Source organism: Anomalospiza imberbis, chromosome 24 (assembly GCF_031753505.1).
Source record: "Anomalospiza imberbis isolate Cuckoo-Finch-1a 21T00152 chromosome 24, ASM3175350v1, whole genome shotgun sequence".
In the NCBI taxonomy this organism is placed as follows: domain Eukaryota; kingdom Metazoa; phylum Chordata; class Aves; order Passeriformes; family Viduidae; genus Anomalospiza; species Anomalospiza imberbis.
The window spans coordinates 5,792,392-5,811,203 of NC_089704.1; the positions used below are offsets into that span (position 1 = coordinate 5,792,392).

An 18,812-nucleotide genomic window follows, 5' to 3' on the forward strand; every position below is an offset into this window, starting at 1 on the left:
ATCAGTGCCAGGCATTTGAGGGGAGAAGTCCCAGATGGGAAGGAGGGAAGGTGTTCAAAAAATGAAATTTGAAGTAAAATCCACTCAGTCAAAACAGAGGCAGCAGAGCCAGAGTTTTCCCGTGCAGGAATCATCATTTTCCTGCTGTTTAAATTATTTCTAGCTGTTTCTTGATGTTTTCCTACCATATAGAACTGCCTCAAGACCATTTGTTTAGAGTTGCTGTCCATGCAGTGAAACCTCTTTCCCAAACACTCCTCCTTTTCAAAATACCAAAGGACTTGGAGGAAAATTCAGGAATGGCTCACAAAAAAATGGCTTTACATAAAGTCAGCTGCAGCAGCACCAGGTTTTGTGGTGAAGGACTGTGATCTTTCCATCCTCATTTTACCCAGTGTGATCCTATTTGTGCAGCAGGACAGTAATTACAGGACAGAGCCTCCAAAAGCTGCAGGACATTGAAATATTTATAAATAAAAAAATATAAAAATAGGAATATAAATAAGTATGCTAACAATTATAATGAAGTATTTAAAATATGTAAATAATAAAGTAAAATAAAAATAAAATAATATAGATATTTTTTTTTTGCTTAAAACCCATATGATTTCATACGGCAAAGAATTAGTTAAGGTACAGAAGGATCCATGGCAAACTGGCTTGGAGAATAAAACCAGAATTAAAATCCTAGGAGCAGTTTAGGTTGGGGAGGTGCCTCTGAAGGTCTGATTCAAAGCAGTGGGAGGCTGCTCAGGGCTTTATCAGGCTGGGTACATCCAAGGAGGGAGATTCCACAGCTTCTCCAGGCAGCCTGTGTTTGCAGGGGAACAACATTAATCAAGTGGAGTTGTGCTGGGAAAAGGTGCATTTATGGAGTTATTCCTGAGCACAGCCCTGCAAGGATGAAATGCAAGGCTGGGTTTTCTTTTTTTTTTTCCTGGTGTTTATCTGAGTGTGATAAATGAGCACAGTAGGTATAGGAAGGGGGGAACAGCAGTATTGCACATTCCATAAATATTTTATACTTGTGACCAAGCTGGCAAAGTTTTTAATAACTCAAAAAAAAAAAAAAAAAAAAAAAAAAACCTACCAAAAAAAAAACAAAACCAAAAGACCAGCCCTGGAGAGCACAGAACTGTGGGAATGAGAATATTTAGTTTTAGGGAATTGAGTGTTAAGGGAATGTAAGTAGGAAATGAAGAATTGGACATGACAAGGCTTACTTAACTCAGCAGAGTTAAAGATCCCAGCTGCCTTCAGGCCGGGGATTTCCTGCTTTTTGGGGGTGATTCTTTGGGCACGAAACAAAGCTGGGCACAAAAACAAAGCTGAGCTCAACCAAAGCTGGGCCCAAAGCTGTCCCTGTGCCCCCAGGTGAACGGCTGCCTGCTGGACCCCGTGCCTCCCGTGGTGATGAGGAAAGGATGCCAATCCCTGCCCTCCAGCATGATGGAAACCTCCATTGATGAAGGCATCGAGGCAGAAGGAGAGGCAGAGGAGGACCCAGCGCAGGCCTTCGCTGCCCTGCAGGCAGCTCGAGGGGGGAAGAGGCGGCACACCCTGGCTGAGGTCACCAACCAGCTGGTGCTGGTGCCAGGCACAGGTACAGAGCTCGTTTTCTCCCTCAGCACTCAGGCTGATCAGCTGGGGGTGGAAAACGGGAGGGTTTAGGAGGGATGAGTACAAGACAGGTTGTATTTGCTAGAAAGGACAAAAGGGAAAAAAAAAAAAAACACAAAATAACCCAAAATCTGCTGTTGAGACAGTATAAAATCAGAGCAGCAAATTTACAGGTGATTAAACTCATGCCACAACCCCAACAGCAACTGGGAAATCTGGCAAAATTGGCTGCTTTTTCAACTGAATGTCCCCAGATCATTCATCCCCTAAAGATGAGCTGGCAGAAATTAAACCCTCCGGACTCCAGTAGCAGTGAGGTGACCAAGCCTTCCAGGCTACAGTTTTGTCAGGATTAAAAAAACCCCTAAACACTTTCCAGACAAGCCAGTGAACGTCTGCAGAGTGTCTGGCTGCTGCAGATACTGCAGAATCCAGTAGCAAATCCCCATTATTGTACTGCAAGCTTCACTTGACAGTTCCTTTGTCAAAATTGATTCTTTTGGCTGTTCACTCTAAGATAGCCACTGCTGGCAGGAGTAGCTCGAGTCAGTGGCACTGATTCCCACTTTTATCTTGGTTTTTGGTTTTTTTTGTCCCAGGGAAAGTCTATTCCTTGGATGAGAACTCCTCCCTGGGCAGCATCGACTCGGAGTACGACATGGGCTCCATGCAGAGGGATCTCAAATTCCTGGGAGAGACCCCTTCCTTGAAGGAGATGGTGCTGAGCAGCCAGCAGGCCCCACGGGTGACCTCCCCTTTCATGGGGCTCAGGCCTGCCAACCCGGCCATGCAGGCCCTGAGCTCCCAAAAACGAGAGGCTCACAACCGCTCCCCCGTCAGCTTCCGCGAGGGCCGCCGAGCCTCCGACACCTCCCTCACCCAAGGTAACTCCTCTGCGGCAGGAATGGGCCTGGCCAGGAACAAGAACCTGGCTCAGTGCTCTGGTTTAATAGCAGTGGCACCCAGGCACAGCAGGGAGTGCCCTCCGTGCTCTGTGGCTGGGTTATCACCCAGCTTATCTCCCCTGCTAACCAGAAAATCTGATTGTTCTGACAAGGGGTTTTTGCTCATCTGCTCTCCTCTCCAGGAATTGTAGCATTTAGGCAGCACCTCCAGAACCTGGCACGAACCAAAGGAATCCTGGAGCTGAACAAAGTCCAGCTGCTGTATGAACAGATGGGATCAGAGGAAGAGCCTTCCCTGACATCAGCTGCCACCCAGCTGCAGGACCTCATTAACAGCCCTGCACAGGTACTTAAATCAGAAATCGAGCTCCATCTCAATGCTTTGGGACAGACCAGGAGAGGATGAGGCAGTGTGGAGATATGGGAAGAGCTAATTGACAGATTGAATGTCCTATTCTCCTTTCTGCCTTCCCCAGACTGGAGAATTTGCAGCCTTTCCCCATCCTCGTGGTGTCAGTGAGTGGCTCTGTCAGCTTTTCAAACCCAGCAGTCATTGCTTTCAATCTGAAGGGTGTTTTGGATTTAGGAAAGGTCAGTAACGCCTTTTCTTGGTGGAGGTACAATTGCAAGAAGCTCTCACAGCCTGATTTGCAGAGTGAATGTTAAAGAGCTCCCAGTGAGTCATTTTGAGTGGAACAGGAGCACGCCAACCACGGAACCTCTGGCAGGGAAAACCCTTAAAGCAAGGGTTAAGAGAGCCTTTTCTGGCCGTGCAGCTTGTTCCTCTTCCCCCTGCAGGAGGAAGGCTGCCAGCAGCAGCAGCAGCAGGAGGCTCCAGCTGCTTTCCCCAACGGTGCACACCCCCCACTACTGTCCCGAAGGCAGAGCCTGGAGACTCAGTACTTGAAACAGCGGCTCCAGGTGTGTTAACCCTTCCCTTCCCTTCCCTTCCCTTCCCTTCCCTTCCCTTCCCTTCCCTTCCCTTCCCTTCCCTTCCCTTCCCTTCCCTTCCCTTCCCTTCCCTTCCCTTCCCTTCCCTTCCCTTCCCTTCCCTTCCCTTCCCTTCCCTTCCCTTCCCTTCCCTTCCCTTCCCTTCCCTTCCCTTCCCTTCCCTTCCCTTCCCTTCCCTTCCCTTCCCTTCCCTTCCCTTCCCTTCCCTTCCCTTCCGCAGCTCTCACACCAGCTCTGGGCTCCTGCTGCCCAGGGAGAGCTCTCAGAGGCTCAGTGAGCAGAGAACAGCTGAAGTGGGAATTGCACTTTGTTTTTGTGGTGTCAGGCACTGACCCTAATTAGGCAAAAAGTGCATTCTTGCTGTTTTCCTCCTCAGCCTGGCAGTGTTTAATAACTGCTGCTGAATACAGATTATTGCTGTGACATCCCATAAAGGTTCTGCATCAGCACCTGAGGAGCCACTTCTTAACCCCCTGGCTCTTCCTCTTCCACACCCCCTTTATTTCAAACCCATTTTCATATACCTTTAGTTCATAAAAACTGGGTTTTGCCCAGTTTTCCAGCTTGCAGCTTCTTCCATTTGGGAAGAAAGGTTTCCATGGATTTTTAAGGCATAATCTCTCCTGCAAAAGTATTGCCTAAGGGTTAGTTAGAAGCCAGTGGGCAGCATTATGGGTTTAGAGTGGCTCTGTGGGCAGCTGGGCAGTTAGAGGGGTAGAAAATCTTTCTCGAGCTCTCTGGACTAATTCATTAAGTCAAAAGCTATTTAAACCAGCTCTGCTTTTCCCTGCAGAAGCCCACTCTGCTCTCCAAAGCTCCCAACACTTGCCAGCTCTACTGCAAAGAACTGCCCCGGAGTCTGGAACAGCAGCTCCAGGAGCACAGGTGAGAATCCCCCAAATTAGGCAGTAAAATGACTCTAAAGAGTAATAAAAGAACTGGAACTCTCTTTGTCCATTTAGAAATTATCTGGAAAAGCAAAGTTTCACTTCAAAACTTCTTTTAAAGGCAAGGACAAGTCCTGCCATGTGTTTACCAATTTCTCTGCGTGATCTTCAGCTCCCAAATTCCCCAGGGCAGTGAAGATGCTTTTTAAAATACAAACACAGTGCATCTCATTCTTAACAAACTGAATTAAACAATGCATGGGGTTAGCTTAAAAAAAATGATAAAGTTATCAGAGGAGACGTGTGACAACACTGAAAGGTGCTAACTTTGATGTGCTGCAAAAGTCAGTGAGCAGGATGGCCTGGGGCTTTTCCAGTGTGCTTGGAGCTGTGTGAGTGGTCCAGAAATAACTGTTCTTCTGTCCTGGCTGCAGGCTGCACCAGAAGAGGCTGTTCCTGCAGAAGCAGTCCCAGCTGCAGGCCTACTTTAACCAGATGCAGATAGCAGAGAGCTCCTACCCCCAGGCCAGCCCGCTGCCCCTGCCCTGCCCGGAGGAGCTGCAGCCCCAGCAGCAGCAGCAGCAGCAGCAGCCCCAGCAGCAGCAGCAGCAGCAGCAGCCAGCCCAGTTCAGCCTGCAGCAGCCCCTGAGCCCCGTGCTGGAGCCCTCCTCGGGGCAGCTGCACTTCGAGCCCTTCCTCAGGCAGTACCCGAAGGTGCAGCTGGAGCCGCTGCCCCCCAGCCCGTCCCGGCTGTCACCCCCGGGGCAGGGCCAGCCAGCACAGCCCCTGCAGTTCCCTTATCAGACTTGTGAGCTGCCTGCTGTCCCCTCTGCCGAGCAGTGCCACCTCCCCCAGAGCAGTGGAGCGCGTCCTGAGAGCCAGGGCAGCTCTGCGGAGGCACAGCCCAGCTACGACTCCCTGCCCCTGTCAGAACTGCCCGGACTCTTCGACTGTGAGATGATGGAGGCTGTGGATCCCCAGCACGGCGGCTACGTCCTGGTGAATTAGCACCCAGGGCCCACTGGAAGGACAAATGGAGAAGCATGTGAATTTTTGGTTGGTTTTCTTTCACCCCCCCCCCCCCAACCCCCGCCCGTTCCTACCCCTCGGAATTCATGGTAGTTTTTCGACCCTTGAATTAAGAGGGGAAGTAAAAATCCACCTGGCTGGAAGAAAGAAAAGAAAAGAGAAAAAAAAAAAAAAAGGCAGGAGGTGTTTGGCCCCAGCGGCAAGGGCTGGAGAACAGGGAGTGCAGCTTCATCCCGCAAAGTCTGCGTAGAAGGAGGCAAAAAAAGTGAATTTCAGAGGAAGGAAAGAGCCCCTCCTGAAAAAATCTGGGGAGTTTGTCAGCATTCATCCACCATCCACTTGGAATGAGGAGAGTGAGTGCACACTTACCGTACTTCTTGGCAATAATAGCAATAGTTTTCATTGAAATTCAGGGTAGATTTGGGTCTGCGCTGATGGCAACTGAAATCCTCTGGAGAACGGGAGCACGAGGTGGAATTCAAGGGAAGTTGCACTTTGGTTGAGCTCCTGGTCTGGAACTGCTCTGTGGCCAGCCCTGAGCGTGTCAGGCAGCCTCCACTTCCTCCTGCTGGCACCTAATCAGGATTTCCCAGGCCTGCCAAGGAGCTCTTCACTGTCTGCTGAAGGAATCTGGAGCAAGGGACACCTTGACTTTGTCAAAAGACACCTGGGACTGTGTGGAGAGACCTCTGGGTGGGCATCGGAATTCTGGAGCATCAAGGATGAGCCAACAGAGACAGAAGGTAAGAGAGCCATGAGAGAAAGAGCGAGAGCTGCAGGAAGTGGCATTAAAAAAAAGAAATGAAATCCACCTGGGTGGCTTTTAAAATTACCCCCTTTTGCAGGAGGGCTCTGTCCTGGAGAAGTTCTGCTCGCTGGAAAGGATCCACCTGTCCCTGGGTTGCATTTTAAAAACAAGCAAGCAAACAAAACTGTGTTTTGAATTTGCAGTATGTGTTGCTGGTGGTTTCTTGAGCTTTGTATATTTGGACAATTATTTAGGGTTTTAGAACTTTAAGGATAAAAAAAAAAACAATGAGCTTATAAAAAAGTAAAAAAACACCCCTGTGAAGTGATAGTGCTGTGCCTTTTTCAGTTCTTTATCAGCCTATATGCTTTTTTCTGAAGAAAGTAGACAATACCCCATTTATGTCCCTGCTGTGGCCAAAGTCCCTTCAGAGCACACGTCCCACCATGTGGGACGTGTTTAACTTTCTTAGTGTTTGAATGGCTCGTGTATATAGGACACTGAGAGTATCACAGCAATATTTCAGCATCAAACTGTTGATGTATCCACCATTTCAAGGGATGCTCCAGCTCCACCAGGAGCTGTGTCTCCAGAACTTTCCACTCATGAAACCCAAGTCGCAGGAGGGGGGTGGCTCAGGGAGCTGCAGGAAGCTGAGATCTCCACTTTGGGGTTTGGCTCTGACCCTGAAGTGTCGTGGGCCAGGCCAGGCCAGTGGCCAGCTGGCCAGGCCAGCCCTTTCCTGAGCAAACATTAAGCACAATTGCAGCTTCATCAAAGCACAAAGAGCGAGAGAGGAACTGTGCTGATCTCACCAGAGTTTGCTGGAAGGTTTGGTCTTTGATACTGCAAATCCCGAGGGCGGAGGGAGGTGGATAATCAGCGTTCACAGCAATAAGACCACATTAAAACATGGAACAGGAGGGGTTTGGCCACTGTGTGTGAGGGGGAGAAGGGTTTAACAGGTGACAGAAGGCATCTGGTCTCTGTGTGTGCAGGTAGAGACAGCTCCTGTTCTCTGGAGCCTGCTCTGATCTGGCCCAGTCCAAAATGCTCGGCTTCTACCTCTGCCAGCACAGGGATTCTCAAGGCAGCAGCAGCGTTGAAGGAACAGGGATCACGAGAGAAAGGTGGGCAGAAAGCTCTGCTTTAAAGGGCTGAGAGAAAAGGTTTTTGTTGTGTGGTTTCCCTTCAGAAGGGAATCTGTCTGCCACCATGGAACACACAGACCCAGTGACACCTGAAGGGAAACAGCCTGACAAAAACTGCAGCAGAGCAGAGCAGGAGCAAAGAGGAAACTCCTGTCCTTTCACTCCTCCTTCCCTACCCCACAGCATAACCCACACGTTCTGGAATGTGAAATCTGTCCCAACACTCACAGACTGGGCAGTGAAAGCTGCTTCCAGGACAGCCAGCACTCTGGAGACAGCCCCAGTGCTGCTCCAGGAGCTGGGTGACTGCCAGAACAATAACCACTTCCTTCCCCATCCAGCTCCAGGATCCTGCACGTTTCAGGACTCAAAAGATAAAAATAATTCCGTTCTGGAGTTCTGCAATTCATTTATCAGGATGTGCCAACCAGTGTGAGCTCCTTTGAGCTTCGCAGTGCTGGGCAGGGGGAAGCTGCAGTATTTTTTAATGTAGTTTAGACTGACTCTTTCCCCTCAGCCAAAAGCATATTTAACATTTCATCTAATTTCCTTTAAGCCAATTAGAACTAAAAGGCTTCTGAAGCCTTCTCATACAGAGAGGATCCATTGGGCACCACTTCCTACTCCTTTGAAGTGGCTTTTTTGTTCCCATCTCTTCTGTTCTAACATTAGAGAACTGTGTACACTACTGTTAGAGTAATTATTAGCTTTATTATCTTGTACTACAGCCTCCTTTGAAGAGACTTTGGTGTGATGTATATGGGGTACAAATTTCATACGGAGAAAAGTGCAATATGTGTGTGTGTGGTATGTTCTTTAATGTATTTTTTTAAGGATTTAGAGGGTTTAGTCTCTGCTTTGGGATAAATGCACTAGTTTTGTGAGCTCCAGTTTGGCAAGTTCATCTGTAGTATTTACATGCAACTGATCTGCTGGACTCTGTAAAGCAGTAACAGTGTATTAATACACAATAAAGAATATGTGCATTTCATTTTTTAAAATTCTAGTGAGCTAAAGCAGCGCCTGCCACTCTTGTCTTCATTAGGCTCAAGTAATTTTCTCTCTGAGGCACCAGAACAATCGATGTCTGCTGCAAACACTGGATTTTCTAGACTGAGGTTTGCTCCCCATGGTTCTGACGCACTTGGGGTTGTTGGTACCACTGACTTTTGCCAAATATGAGTTTGGACAGACTGGAAAACTCGGTGCTACAGGATTGGCACAGCACTTTGCACTTTCATTAATAGAAGGCTCGTTTAAAATTAATTAAAACGAGATCAAAAACCAGTGGAAAGATCCTCAGCAGCTCTTGTTTCAGCATCACTAGTGACATTCCTGTGACATGGGGACAGGGAAAACAGCACGAACCCCTCACAGGGTGAGTGGGGCTGCACACACAGGGACTGACAGTCACCTGTCCCCAAAAACAGGACATGGGACAGGGAAACACCACAACCCCCCTCCCACACTCCCAGTCCATCACTGCTGGCAGGCACAGCAAGGCAGAGAAGGTGACACAGAAGGTGACACGTTCAGCAGACCTCAGCTGGCCTGCAGGACCCTGCCTCCTTCCCTGCTGCCCCCAAAGACCCAGGCTGAGCCATCCTCGTGGCAGAGGGCACAGCAGAACGCCTCCCTGCCCCTGGCCAGGCTCAGAGCTGTAAATCCCTGCATTTGCAGCATTTCCCCCCGGGCCCGGGGCCAGCAGAGCTTTGCTGCCCTGTGCCCTGGCTGCCAGGGCTGGTGGCAGTCCCTGGCACAGGGATCAGCAGCGGGGCACCAGCGCGGGTCACAGCGGGGTGACAGCGCAGGGAACGGCCCTGGAAAATCCACAGGAGCTTTAAAACCATGTCTGAACTCAGTGCACGCAGCCCTGCTGCTGAGCAGGCTTGGAAAATCCAAAAAGAGCCTTAAAATTGTGCCTGGATTCAGTGCAAGCAGCCCTGCTGCTGAGCTGGTCTGGAAAATCCAAAAAGAGACTTAAAATTGTGCCTGAACTCGATGTACATGGCTCTGCTGCTGAGCAGGCTTGGAAAATCCAAGGAGAGACTTAAAACCATGTCTGAACTCAATGTACACGGCTCTGCTGCTGAGCAGGCTTGGAAAATCCAAGGAAAGCCTTCAAACTGTGTCTCATTTCAGTGCACACAGCTCTGCTGCTGAGCTGGTCTGGAAAATCCAAAAAGAGACTTAAAATTGTGCCTGAATTCAGTGCACTCAGCCCTGCTGCTGAGCTGGTTTGGAAAATCCAAAAAGAGACTTAGAATTGTGCCTGAATTCAGTGCACTCAGCCCTACTGCTGAGCTGGTTTGGAAAAATCCAAAAAGAGACTTAGAATTGTGCCTGAATTCAGTGTACACAGCCCTGCTGCTGAGCTGGTTTGGAAAATCCAAAAAGAGACTTCAAATTGTGCCTGAATTCAGTGCACTCAGCCCTGCTGCTGAGCAGGCTTGGAAAATCCAAAAAGAGACTTAAAATTGTGCCTGAATCCAGTGCACACAGCTCTGCTGCTGAGCTGGTCTGGAAAATCCAAAAAGAGACTTAAAATTGTGCCTGAATCCAGTGCATACAGCTCTGCTGCTGAGCTGGTCTGGAAAATCCAAAAAGAGACTTAGAGTTGTGCCTGAATTCAGTGCACACAGCTCTGCTGCTGAGCTGGTCTGGAAAATCCAAAAAGAGACTTAGAGTTGTGCCTGAATTCAGTGCACTCAGCCCTGCTGCTGAGCTGGTCTGGAAAATCCAAAAAGAGACTTAGAATTGTGCCTGAATCCAGTGCACACAGCTCTGCTGCTGAGCTGGTCTGGAAAATCCAAAAAGAGACTTAGAATTGTGCCTGAATTCAGTGCACACAGCTCTGCTGCTGAGCTGGTCTGGAAAATCCAAAAAGAGACTTAGAATTGTGCCTGAATTCAGTGCACACAGCCCTGCTGCTGAACTGGCTTGGACAATCCTGAAATTGAGGAATATGTCAGACTGACTGTAAAATTACAGCAGGAATTAATTCTCCCCTCCTCCCTTTCTCCCTCCACTGCTGGACAAAGTGCAAGACTGGAAAATGAGGCATAAATTCTGCAACCCTGACCCTGATGGGAACACGGCCAAGCAGGTCACCGTGGGGAAAGAACTGCAAGTTCAGCCACCAGAGGGTTTTGCTGATTCAGGTGGTTTTCTGATGGGAATATTGCATTGGAGGGGAGGTCAGATGGCAGAGAGTTCATTTGAAATGTGATGAAAAGAAACTTTTAATTGGGTGGCTCCCATAGGGCATCAGCTGTGAATTTGAGGCAAACCCTCAAAGGGATAAGAACTGGGAAATGAATGGGGAAATAAGGGAAATGTTTCTGCCCCCAGTGCTTTGAGGATTCTGTTGCTTGCACCTCGAGGTACAGAGAATAACTCAGTGCCACTGACTGAGGTTTGCTAGGCTAAAGGAATAGGCTCTGTGTGGACTAAACCTGATATTAATCTGATTTTGGACAGGTTATCCTGATTCTCAGCGGTTAAAAATTAGCAGAACAAAAAGTAAATTGTGGAAGAGCCCAGACATGCAGGCAAACGAAGAAATTTGAGGTTAATCTGAGTGTAAAACCACGAGATTGAGTGGAAGCTGAAACCAAGGAAGAGCATCCTTTAATTTAAAAGAAATGGCCCCTGATGAAAAATCATACCTGGAGCTCCAGCAGCAGAGAATTCCATCCAGTGCTGATAATTTAATAACCACAGAAATTCCGTGCCTGCTGTTAGAAACCCCACAGATCTTACCAAGGACAAGAGTTAACCCTGGGGGTGAAATAAGCAGTGGGTGGGGGGTAAAGACTGAGAAACTGAAGCCTGACAGCCCCAAAAGGCACATCCAAACCCCACACTTCCTTCCCCCTGACCCCAGGATGACCAGGGGGATGCCCTAAGGAACCATCCCAGCACAGGCAATCCCAAAAGGAGCACACCCCCCCATGGCATCATACTCAGGAATGCGGGCACAAGGCTACAGCAGGTTTTATCCTCCTTTTATCTCATTTTAAAAGTTCTATCTGCCCATTTTCCCAAGGTTTCCAATCCACCATCCCTCCCAGGAAAGCTCCGTTTCCCCCAGAGCTGTCACTCAGTGCTTCCTGAGTTTCAATATGGGGCTTTCAGGAGAGATCTCTCTGCTCAAAAATCTCCCTAAACGTGGTGATTTCCTGCCAGGGAAATGCCATCGTGTGGTTTTATGTAACAGCCCCTGCTGGGGTGACTTCTCAGCAAATAAAGGCGGCGGTGTTTTGATAAGGGTCCGTGTGGGGTTGGTTTGCAGAGCAGCAGCAGAACCACTCACACACAGGGAGCTAATGGAAGGTTTGTTCCCAAAACACCCCCAAATGGACATTCACCGAGCTGAGAGTGCCCTGCCAAGCCCAGGCACATTTTGGGAGCTCAGAACCCCCTGCTGCAGAGCAGAGCTGGGAGGGAGCAGTGCTGACGTCAATGGGGGAAATTATTCCAGGGGTGAATCACCTGGGTCTGCTTCCCCCGGGAGGAACAGGGGGCTGTTTCCATGGAAAACGCTTCATCAGAGCAAGGCAGCGTTCCCCAGGACCACCAGGCGCCACCAAAATGGTATAGAATACATATTGCTACAAAAATAAATACCTTGAGCTCCTCTGTCTCTTTGAAAGCTCAGCTCAGGTGCTGTCATACACAGATTACACAGAGCAAAACTTCTCAGAAGGGAGCAAAAGCATCATTTTCCTGTTCTTCCCCTATTCCAGGGCAGGCTGCTCTGTTCAAAATTAACAATTTACATCTTGGTCACTTGGAGAAGCTCCTGGTCTGGGGAATCAGGAGCTTCAACTTCACCAAAAAAGCTCCTTTTCATGGCAAAGAGCCCTGCAGGAGCCGAGTCCTGTCCTTCAGCAAACCAGAACACCCCGGCTGGTGTCCAGCAGCAGCCAGAAAAGGCAGGTGAGGAACTCCAAATACCTCTAAAGGCACAGTCCTCCACTCAGAAAAACTCCTGGAGCTGGAAAATGAGAGCCCAGCATCCCCCAGGCACCAGTTCCCAGCTTCCCCATCCAGCTGGCCGTGCTGCTCTCCGAGCAGGGGTATTTAGTCCGAATCCAGTGGCAGAGCTCAGGAATTCCCTTTCCCCGGGACTCCCAGCCCTGTGCGGGGCGAAGAGAGGAGCAAACCCGCAGAAAAAGTGGCTTGAACTCGCCCTTCCCCGCGAGCCAAAGCGGGAGAACATCATCATTAACGCAGCAAATTAACAGCCGAGCCTCGTTAGCCTTGCTGGCGTCACCGCCGCTGCACGGAGGGGCTGGTGGAGGGATAATTAATTATTCCCACTAATCAGGGCCTGCCAGCAGGAGCTGGGGCACGGGCAGGGCAGGGCTGCGGCTCCCCGTTCCCAGCAGCGTTTCCTTGGAGCCGTTGCCATGCCAACACATCTGGCTGGGCCATCCCAAGTTTCAGGTAATTCAGCTCAGAAAGGTTCTGAAGGGCTTTAACCCTTCCCCTTCCCCTCGGCTTTGGTCACAGCACTCTCACGGGTGCTGGTGGGAAAGGAAACTGGTGCCCAATTTCCCCTGCCGAGGGATCCACCAGCCCTGGATGCAGCAAGGTCAAGAAAACACCACCAAAAACACACACAAACCCCTGAAAATCCAGCAGCTCTGGTCCACTGGGAATTGCCTAAAGGCTGAGTTACAAACCAGCCACTGAGAGGGGCATGTCCTGCTCTAAACCCCACAAAAAGGGGCCCCAGACCTCACCCCCGCACTGCCCCCCAGCACAGCCACCACAATTCCCCACTTCCAGCCCCAAATCACCCCTGGCCAACAGACACAGATGCCAACTGTGCCAAGCTCCCGTTAAAAAGAAGCAAAACCTCGACCTCCTTCTGGAACCACATGCCTTCAGCCCTTACCCTTCACCTCTGGCTCCAAAGGCACTCCTGGCCCCCAAACCCTTCACCTTTCCTTAATGTTTATCTGAAATAATCACTTTTTTTGGTGAGAGGCCAGAGCTTCATGAAGATCAGCTGTTTCTCAGTTCTTTGACCAAATTTATCCCAAATATTGACAATTATGACAACAACTGGTGCATGTCGTATTCCACAGGGCAGGATGGACTTGAAAAGCAAATACTCTGAGTGCCCTTCACTTCATTTCAGCAGTTAAAACAACGGGAATTCTGGGGGAAGGCTTTCTGAAATCCCTGTCAGCAAAGTCACTCTGCTCCCTGAGCTCCAAGAAGCCCCAAGAATTCCATCCTGATCTGCACGGATGGCACGATGTAATCAAGATAAACACAGAGCACCAGCAGGAAAAACAAGGGTTCAGAAGCAGCTCATCCCTGTCTCACCCCTGACTCAGAACTGGAGGCTGGGTAAGAAGAGCAAAGTGGAAGCAAAACCCTGGCATTTCTGGTTTATTTTGAACACGTTGCCTGGAACCCTGGCACGACACAGCCACATTTTTCCCTTTCCCTGGGGGATTTGTCCCAGAATACCAGCCTTTAAAAGGGCTGATTTTTTTTTTCTATCAACAGTTCTTAGAAGCCACAACGGCAGTTTTAATTGTTTTTTTGGTTTTGTTGTTGGTTTTTTTTTTCCTCCAAAAGAATTAATTGTAACCTGCCTAAAAATAAGCCTGGAGAGACTCAGAGGGGAAGGCAACCTCAGCTCCTGGGAGCTCTGCCTTGTTCACTGGGGGATGGGGGAAACCTTTCCAGACCCAGACACCTCCTGAAGAGGCTCAGAAAGAGTCAGAAATAAAAGGGAAAAAAGGGGAACAGCCACACATTTCAGCTCATAACCAAAAGGAGCTGCGATTAGGAGCAGCCCTCCCCTCTGAAATCAAGGTTAAGGAAAAAAAAAAAAAAAAAGAACACAAAAGGGACACACCTTCACCTGGCAATCCAAACTCAACCCCACCTCCACGGCAGCTGCAGACTCAGCCCTGCCTGCATCCAGCTCAGCCTCGGGCTATCCTCAGAGCGCTCAGGTGCTGCCAGTTTGGGTAACTGGAGCCTTTGTCCCCAGCAGCCACGCCCAGGGGCTGCGCTGCCCCCCTGCCCACCTGTGCAGGTGCAATGTGCCAGGTGTGCCTTTGGGCTGGGGCTGCCACGGCCCCAGCACAGGGGAGAGCTCTGGGAAGAGAGGAGGTGACACGTAAAAAGCTCTTTTTCATCACCACCTGTCGCCAGGTTTTGGGGACAGGCCCTCAGAGTGATGCCTGGTGCAGAAAATAGAAACAAATCCAGATGTTTCCCTCCCAGGCACTAAAGGCCTTCCCAAAGCCACGGGGGGTCTGGGGCAGGGTGGGTTTCGCGGAACACGCGGTGGTTTTTTGGGGTGAAGGCAGCGTGTGAGGGCTTACTTTAGGCTGTATCCACACAGAAATGGCCAAAACATTTCCTAAGAGCAGAGGCAGCTGCAGCAGCCGGGGTTTGAGCCAGGAGCAGCTGCTGAGTTTGGTGCCAGAGGTGCCCCTCTCCCCTCGGTTTCGGACACAAGGCAGGCGAGGCCAAAGCTTTGCTGGAGGGATTTGCTGTGTCAGGGGTGATTCTGGACACAGCAGGGTACAAATCCTCCATGAAGTGTCTTTTTTTTTTTTCTCTTAAGACGTAGAAGTCCCTGTTTTATAACCAAAAAAAAAAAAAAAAAATATATATATGTATCCAAACCCTTCATGCGAGTGGGATCTGGGAAAAACCAGATTTTTTCACCACAGTGTGAGGACAAGGCTCTCATCCAAGCTCCATTCTGCCCTGTTTTGGGGCATTCTTTTTGGGAAGACACCAAGTGTCCTACAGAAGGGAAGCACCATGAAATCCTGGCCCTTCCAGCAAGGTGAGAGCTCCAGCTGCTCAGGTCCCACATCAAGACCCACAGAGTTTTACCCCCTAAACACTGCTGCAATTCAACAGAGGAGCTGCTTCCTCTCCAGGAAGATCAGTCAAGTCCTACAGAATTACAGAGCAGCCTCTGACATCTGTCATTAAATATGAATAAATATTGTAATAGAGCTTTTAATTATAGCATCCATACATGCTTCAACCCACCATTATTTATATCTGCTCATAATTGCTCATTAATCACACACCAAGTCAAGCTGGAAGCACCTGAAAAATTCCACTCAAGCTTTGAAAATGACCACGAGTTAAAGGGATGGAAGCAACCAAGAGTTTGCCTTCAGGAAAGCTGGGCCACCCTCACAGGGAAGGATTTCTCCCAACATCCAACCTAAACTTCCCCTCTTTCAGTTAGAAAGGTCCTCATCATGTTATTCCAGTTCAGTCCAATCTGGCCTTTAACCTGAGAGGTTCAGGGAAACAAAACCTATTCCTGTTCCCACTGGAAAGGCCAAACAACAACCTGGCTTTGGGGCTTTATTCCTCTTCCTCCCCTGCAAAGGTTTAAATAGTGACTGAAAAGTTTCCACAGTCTCCCACACAGATTCCAGGATTTACTCTCCCCACTCCCCACCCTTACTTCTGACTGCACCAACCAGGGGAAGAAATTATGGAACTGGGGTTTTGAATAAATCCCTCAAAATAGCTGAAAGTGCAAAGGGCAGAGCAAAAACCAGCCAGACCAAATAATTCCCAACAGGAGGGATGAGTCCAGCTGGTGCCAACAGGTAAAAAAACACCTTTTTTACCAATGACTTCTCCTTTCTGAGGCAGAACTAGACGAAGATAAACTGGTGCAAATCACCTCCAGAACCAATGCGGAGCCCTCCTGCACACAAGAACTTTAAATCTTCCTCCTCCAGAGGTTATAAATCCAGGAGAGACAGGCTTGGAACCAGGCTCACCCGGTGAGGAGTTCCACAGCACAAGGGACCATTGGGGATATTTTTTTTTGGCTTCAGCTCTGAGGGCACAGAGATGGATTTCACTTGGCCAAGCTGCAGAAAGCAATTAAGGACCAGGCTGCCTTCCCCTACCAGTGGAGGAGAAAAGTTTCCTGCTGGAGCCAAACAACTTCAACAAATCCAACAGTTTGCCAGGGAAGATCTTTGCCAGGGAAGATCTTCAAGCCTCTTGTCAGAGAAGCAGAAAGGCAATGCTGAGCTGAAAGGCAGGGCAGCAAATGTTATTCTTCTCTGGAAAAAAAAAATTTCTTGGGGATCATAGGAGTTGCAGAAATAGGGAAATTAAGTGTTTCAGTAATTGAAAATAAAGAGACACTTGCAGTGTCAAAGTTCCAGGTAATTTTGCACACAAGTGGTGCACATACCAAAAATCCTCTTGGACAGGGCTCTGGCAAAGTTTGTTTTTTTTTTTTTATCAGGACTCCTAAAAAACTGCAGGAGCCCATCCTTGTTACCTTCCCTCCTGGATTTTGGTGGAAGCAGGATTTCACCTTGGGGTTGAATAAATGATCCCGTGGCTTCCTCTAAAGATTTCAGCTTGGGGTTGAATAAATGATCCCGTGGCTTCCCCTTCCCGAACTCCAGCCTTCCTTGAGGCAGCTGGGCTGGAACAAGCCCCACTCTCGGAGGAGAGGATGCAAACATGACCTGGCAGTCCCTGGAAGGCTCCCCCAGCCTTGTCTTTAGGAACACCCACGTGCCACTGCTGCACAAACAAAAGCTGCCAGTGTGGGAGACTCTGGGGCAAGATTCCAGCGAGGCAGGAGGAACAAACACCAAAACCAAGAGAGCAGCAGCATTTTAACAGCTTGCCTGCGAGAGTAAATATTGACTGGTTAAGGGGGAAAAGCCAGCTCATCCTCCTTTTTGGGGGCACAGAGGAGGAGCCCTCCCAAGCCACAAGAACACAAAACACAAGGAAATCCCTCGGCAAATATTTCTGGAAGGTGGTACTGGATGATTGATCTGCACAATGGTTCTGTTCACGGGCAGAAGAATCCCAGAGGCTGCCTGCAGTCCCCAGAGAGGAGCTAAAAACATCCAGGGAATTCCCATGGCAGGGAAATGGGTTCTCCACAGCCCTGGAGCCAGAACGGAGCACCAGGAACACAGCAGAGCAGGAAACCAGGCCCAGCTCCTCCCGGGGAGATGCTGGACCCTCCCTGCCCTCTTTTATCAAGGAGTCCTCTCCAGAGGCTGCAGGAATCAGCTTTTGCCTGCACCAGCTTCCCTCGGCAGAATTTGCTGTCCAAGCACCATCAGCACTTCAGTCAGCTGAGCAGAACTGGCCAGAGCTATTTAGGGCGTGAAGAACCGAGCACAAAAACACATCAACAGTTTTCATCACCCCTCTGGGAGGTGCAGAGTCCACAGAAACACGTCTGTGAACTCACCAGCAAAAATAACAGATCATGGAATGTCCTGATTGGAAGGGACCCACAGGGATTGTGGAGTCCAGCTGCTGGCCCTGCACAGACACCCCAAAATCCCACCCTGTGAGTCCCTGAGAGCGGTGTCCAGATGCTCCTGGAGCTCTGGCAGCCTGGGGAATGTGACCATTCCCTGTGACCAACACCCTCTGGGGGAGGAACATTGTCCTGATACCCAACTTAAAGCTCCCCTGGCACAGCTCCAGCCGTTCCCTGGTTACACAGAGCTGCAAAAAATGCCCAGATTCACCCCCCTTCCCATGCACAGCCCGTTCCTGGTGTGACCGGAGGGCCCTGCGTGGGGACTGCCAGACAGCTGAGGGGAAAAGCAGATTTTGGGGGGTGGAACACAGCTCTGGATCATCTGACAGGCCCAGCTCAGAGCTGCTGTTCCTGTAAATCATTCATGCACCAGAGGCACGTCAGACCCCAGGTGACGTTTCAGAGGCAGCCCCGTTAACCCTGACACTGTTGGTGAGCTCCCTGAAGTCTTCTCTTTCCCTTTTGTTTAAACATTTAAAATACCTTCCTGCCTGAAAACCATTTACACACTGCAGCCAAAATCCCAGCGAGTTTTTATGATGGAAAAAAGGAAAATAAAAAGGTCCTGTGGTTTGTTCTGCCTTGTTCTCCTGAGTTTCACAAAATGGGCAAGTCAGACCACCCATTTATCTCATAAATTACTGTTCCCTCTCACCTATTTGGGCCAAAAAAAAGTGAGCAAGGATTGCACCTAATCCTTCCCAATGATCCCCCTCTCCAGGGCTGTCACTGCTGGGAAGGACAGCCACAGCCCTGGACTTCCAAGCAGTTCCCACAAGTTTTTTTTTTGGACTGCCAGGGATTTAAAATGTTTTTTTAGCAAACTCTGCGAGACAGAGCCCAGTGAGCGAACTGAGAGGAAGCAATTTATCATCAGTTTTCCATACAGAATGGATTATCTGTCAATAAGTTTCAGCTCTCTGGAGAAGATGAGATCCACAAATAATCCCAATTAGGCAGGGATTGTCCATCGCAGCCCAGGGACATAAAGGGAGGGAGCTTCCCCCTCTCCAGCCACGGAAACCACCAGGAACACCTGAAAAATGCCTTGAACACCTGCAAAACCACCTGGAACACCTGGAGCCGGACCCCCAGGGCTGCAGGAGGGAGACCAAGTCAGCAGCACCTCCTTCAGGGCAGCGCAGAGCCGGCTGCGCCTTCCATCCTGAAATCCCAAATTTCACCTGCAGC

At 49.5% G+C, this 18,812-nt stretch overlaps 1 protein-coding gene and 1 long non-coding RNA gene across 3 annotated transcripts in view; both read left to right on the forward strand.

The window, feature by feature from the left end:
• The window catches only part of SIK2 (salt inducible kinase 2), a 31,686-nt gene extending 25,199 nt beyond the window's left edge, over positions 1–6,487 (forward strand). Inside the window, exons 10-15 of one of the 2 annotated variants that reach the window (XM_068172270.1) lie at positions 1,375–1,603; positions 2,220–2,504; positions 2,708–2,871; positions 3,324–3,446; positions 4,270–4,361; positions 4,798–6,487. In XM_068172270.1, the coding sequence (XP_068028371.1) occupies positions 1,375–1,603; positions 2,220–2,504; positions 2,708–2,871; positions 3,324–3,446; positions 4,270–4,361; positions 4,798–5,371 (1,467 nt within the window). In that variant the 3' untranslated portion in view covers positions 5,372–6,487. The remainder of the gene's footprint in view (positions 1–1,374; positions 1,604–2,219; positions 2,505–2,707; positions 2,872–3,323; positions 3,447–4,269; positions 4,362–4,797) is intronic. The other variant, XM_068172271.1, reaches the window with a different exon arrangement.
• A 4,728-nt stretch (positions 6,488–11,215) lies between these two features.
• On the forward strand, positions 11,216–12,264 carry LOC137462184 (uncharacterized). Its single transcript, XR_010993613.1, has 2 exons — positions 11,216–11,626; positions 11,927–12,264. It is a non-coding gene; the product is annotated as an uncharacterized lncRNA (long non-coding RNA).
• The last annotated feature ends 6,548 nt before the right edge of the window (positions 12,265–18,812 follow it).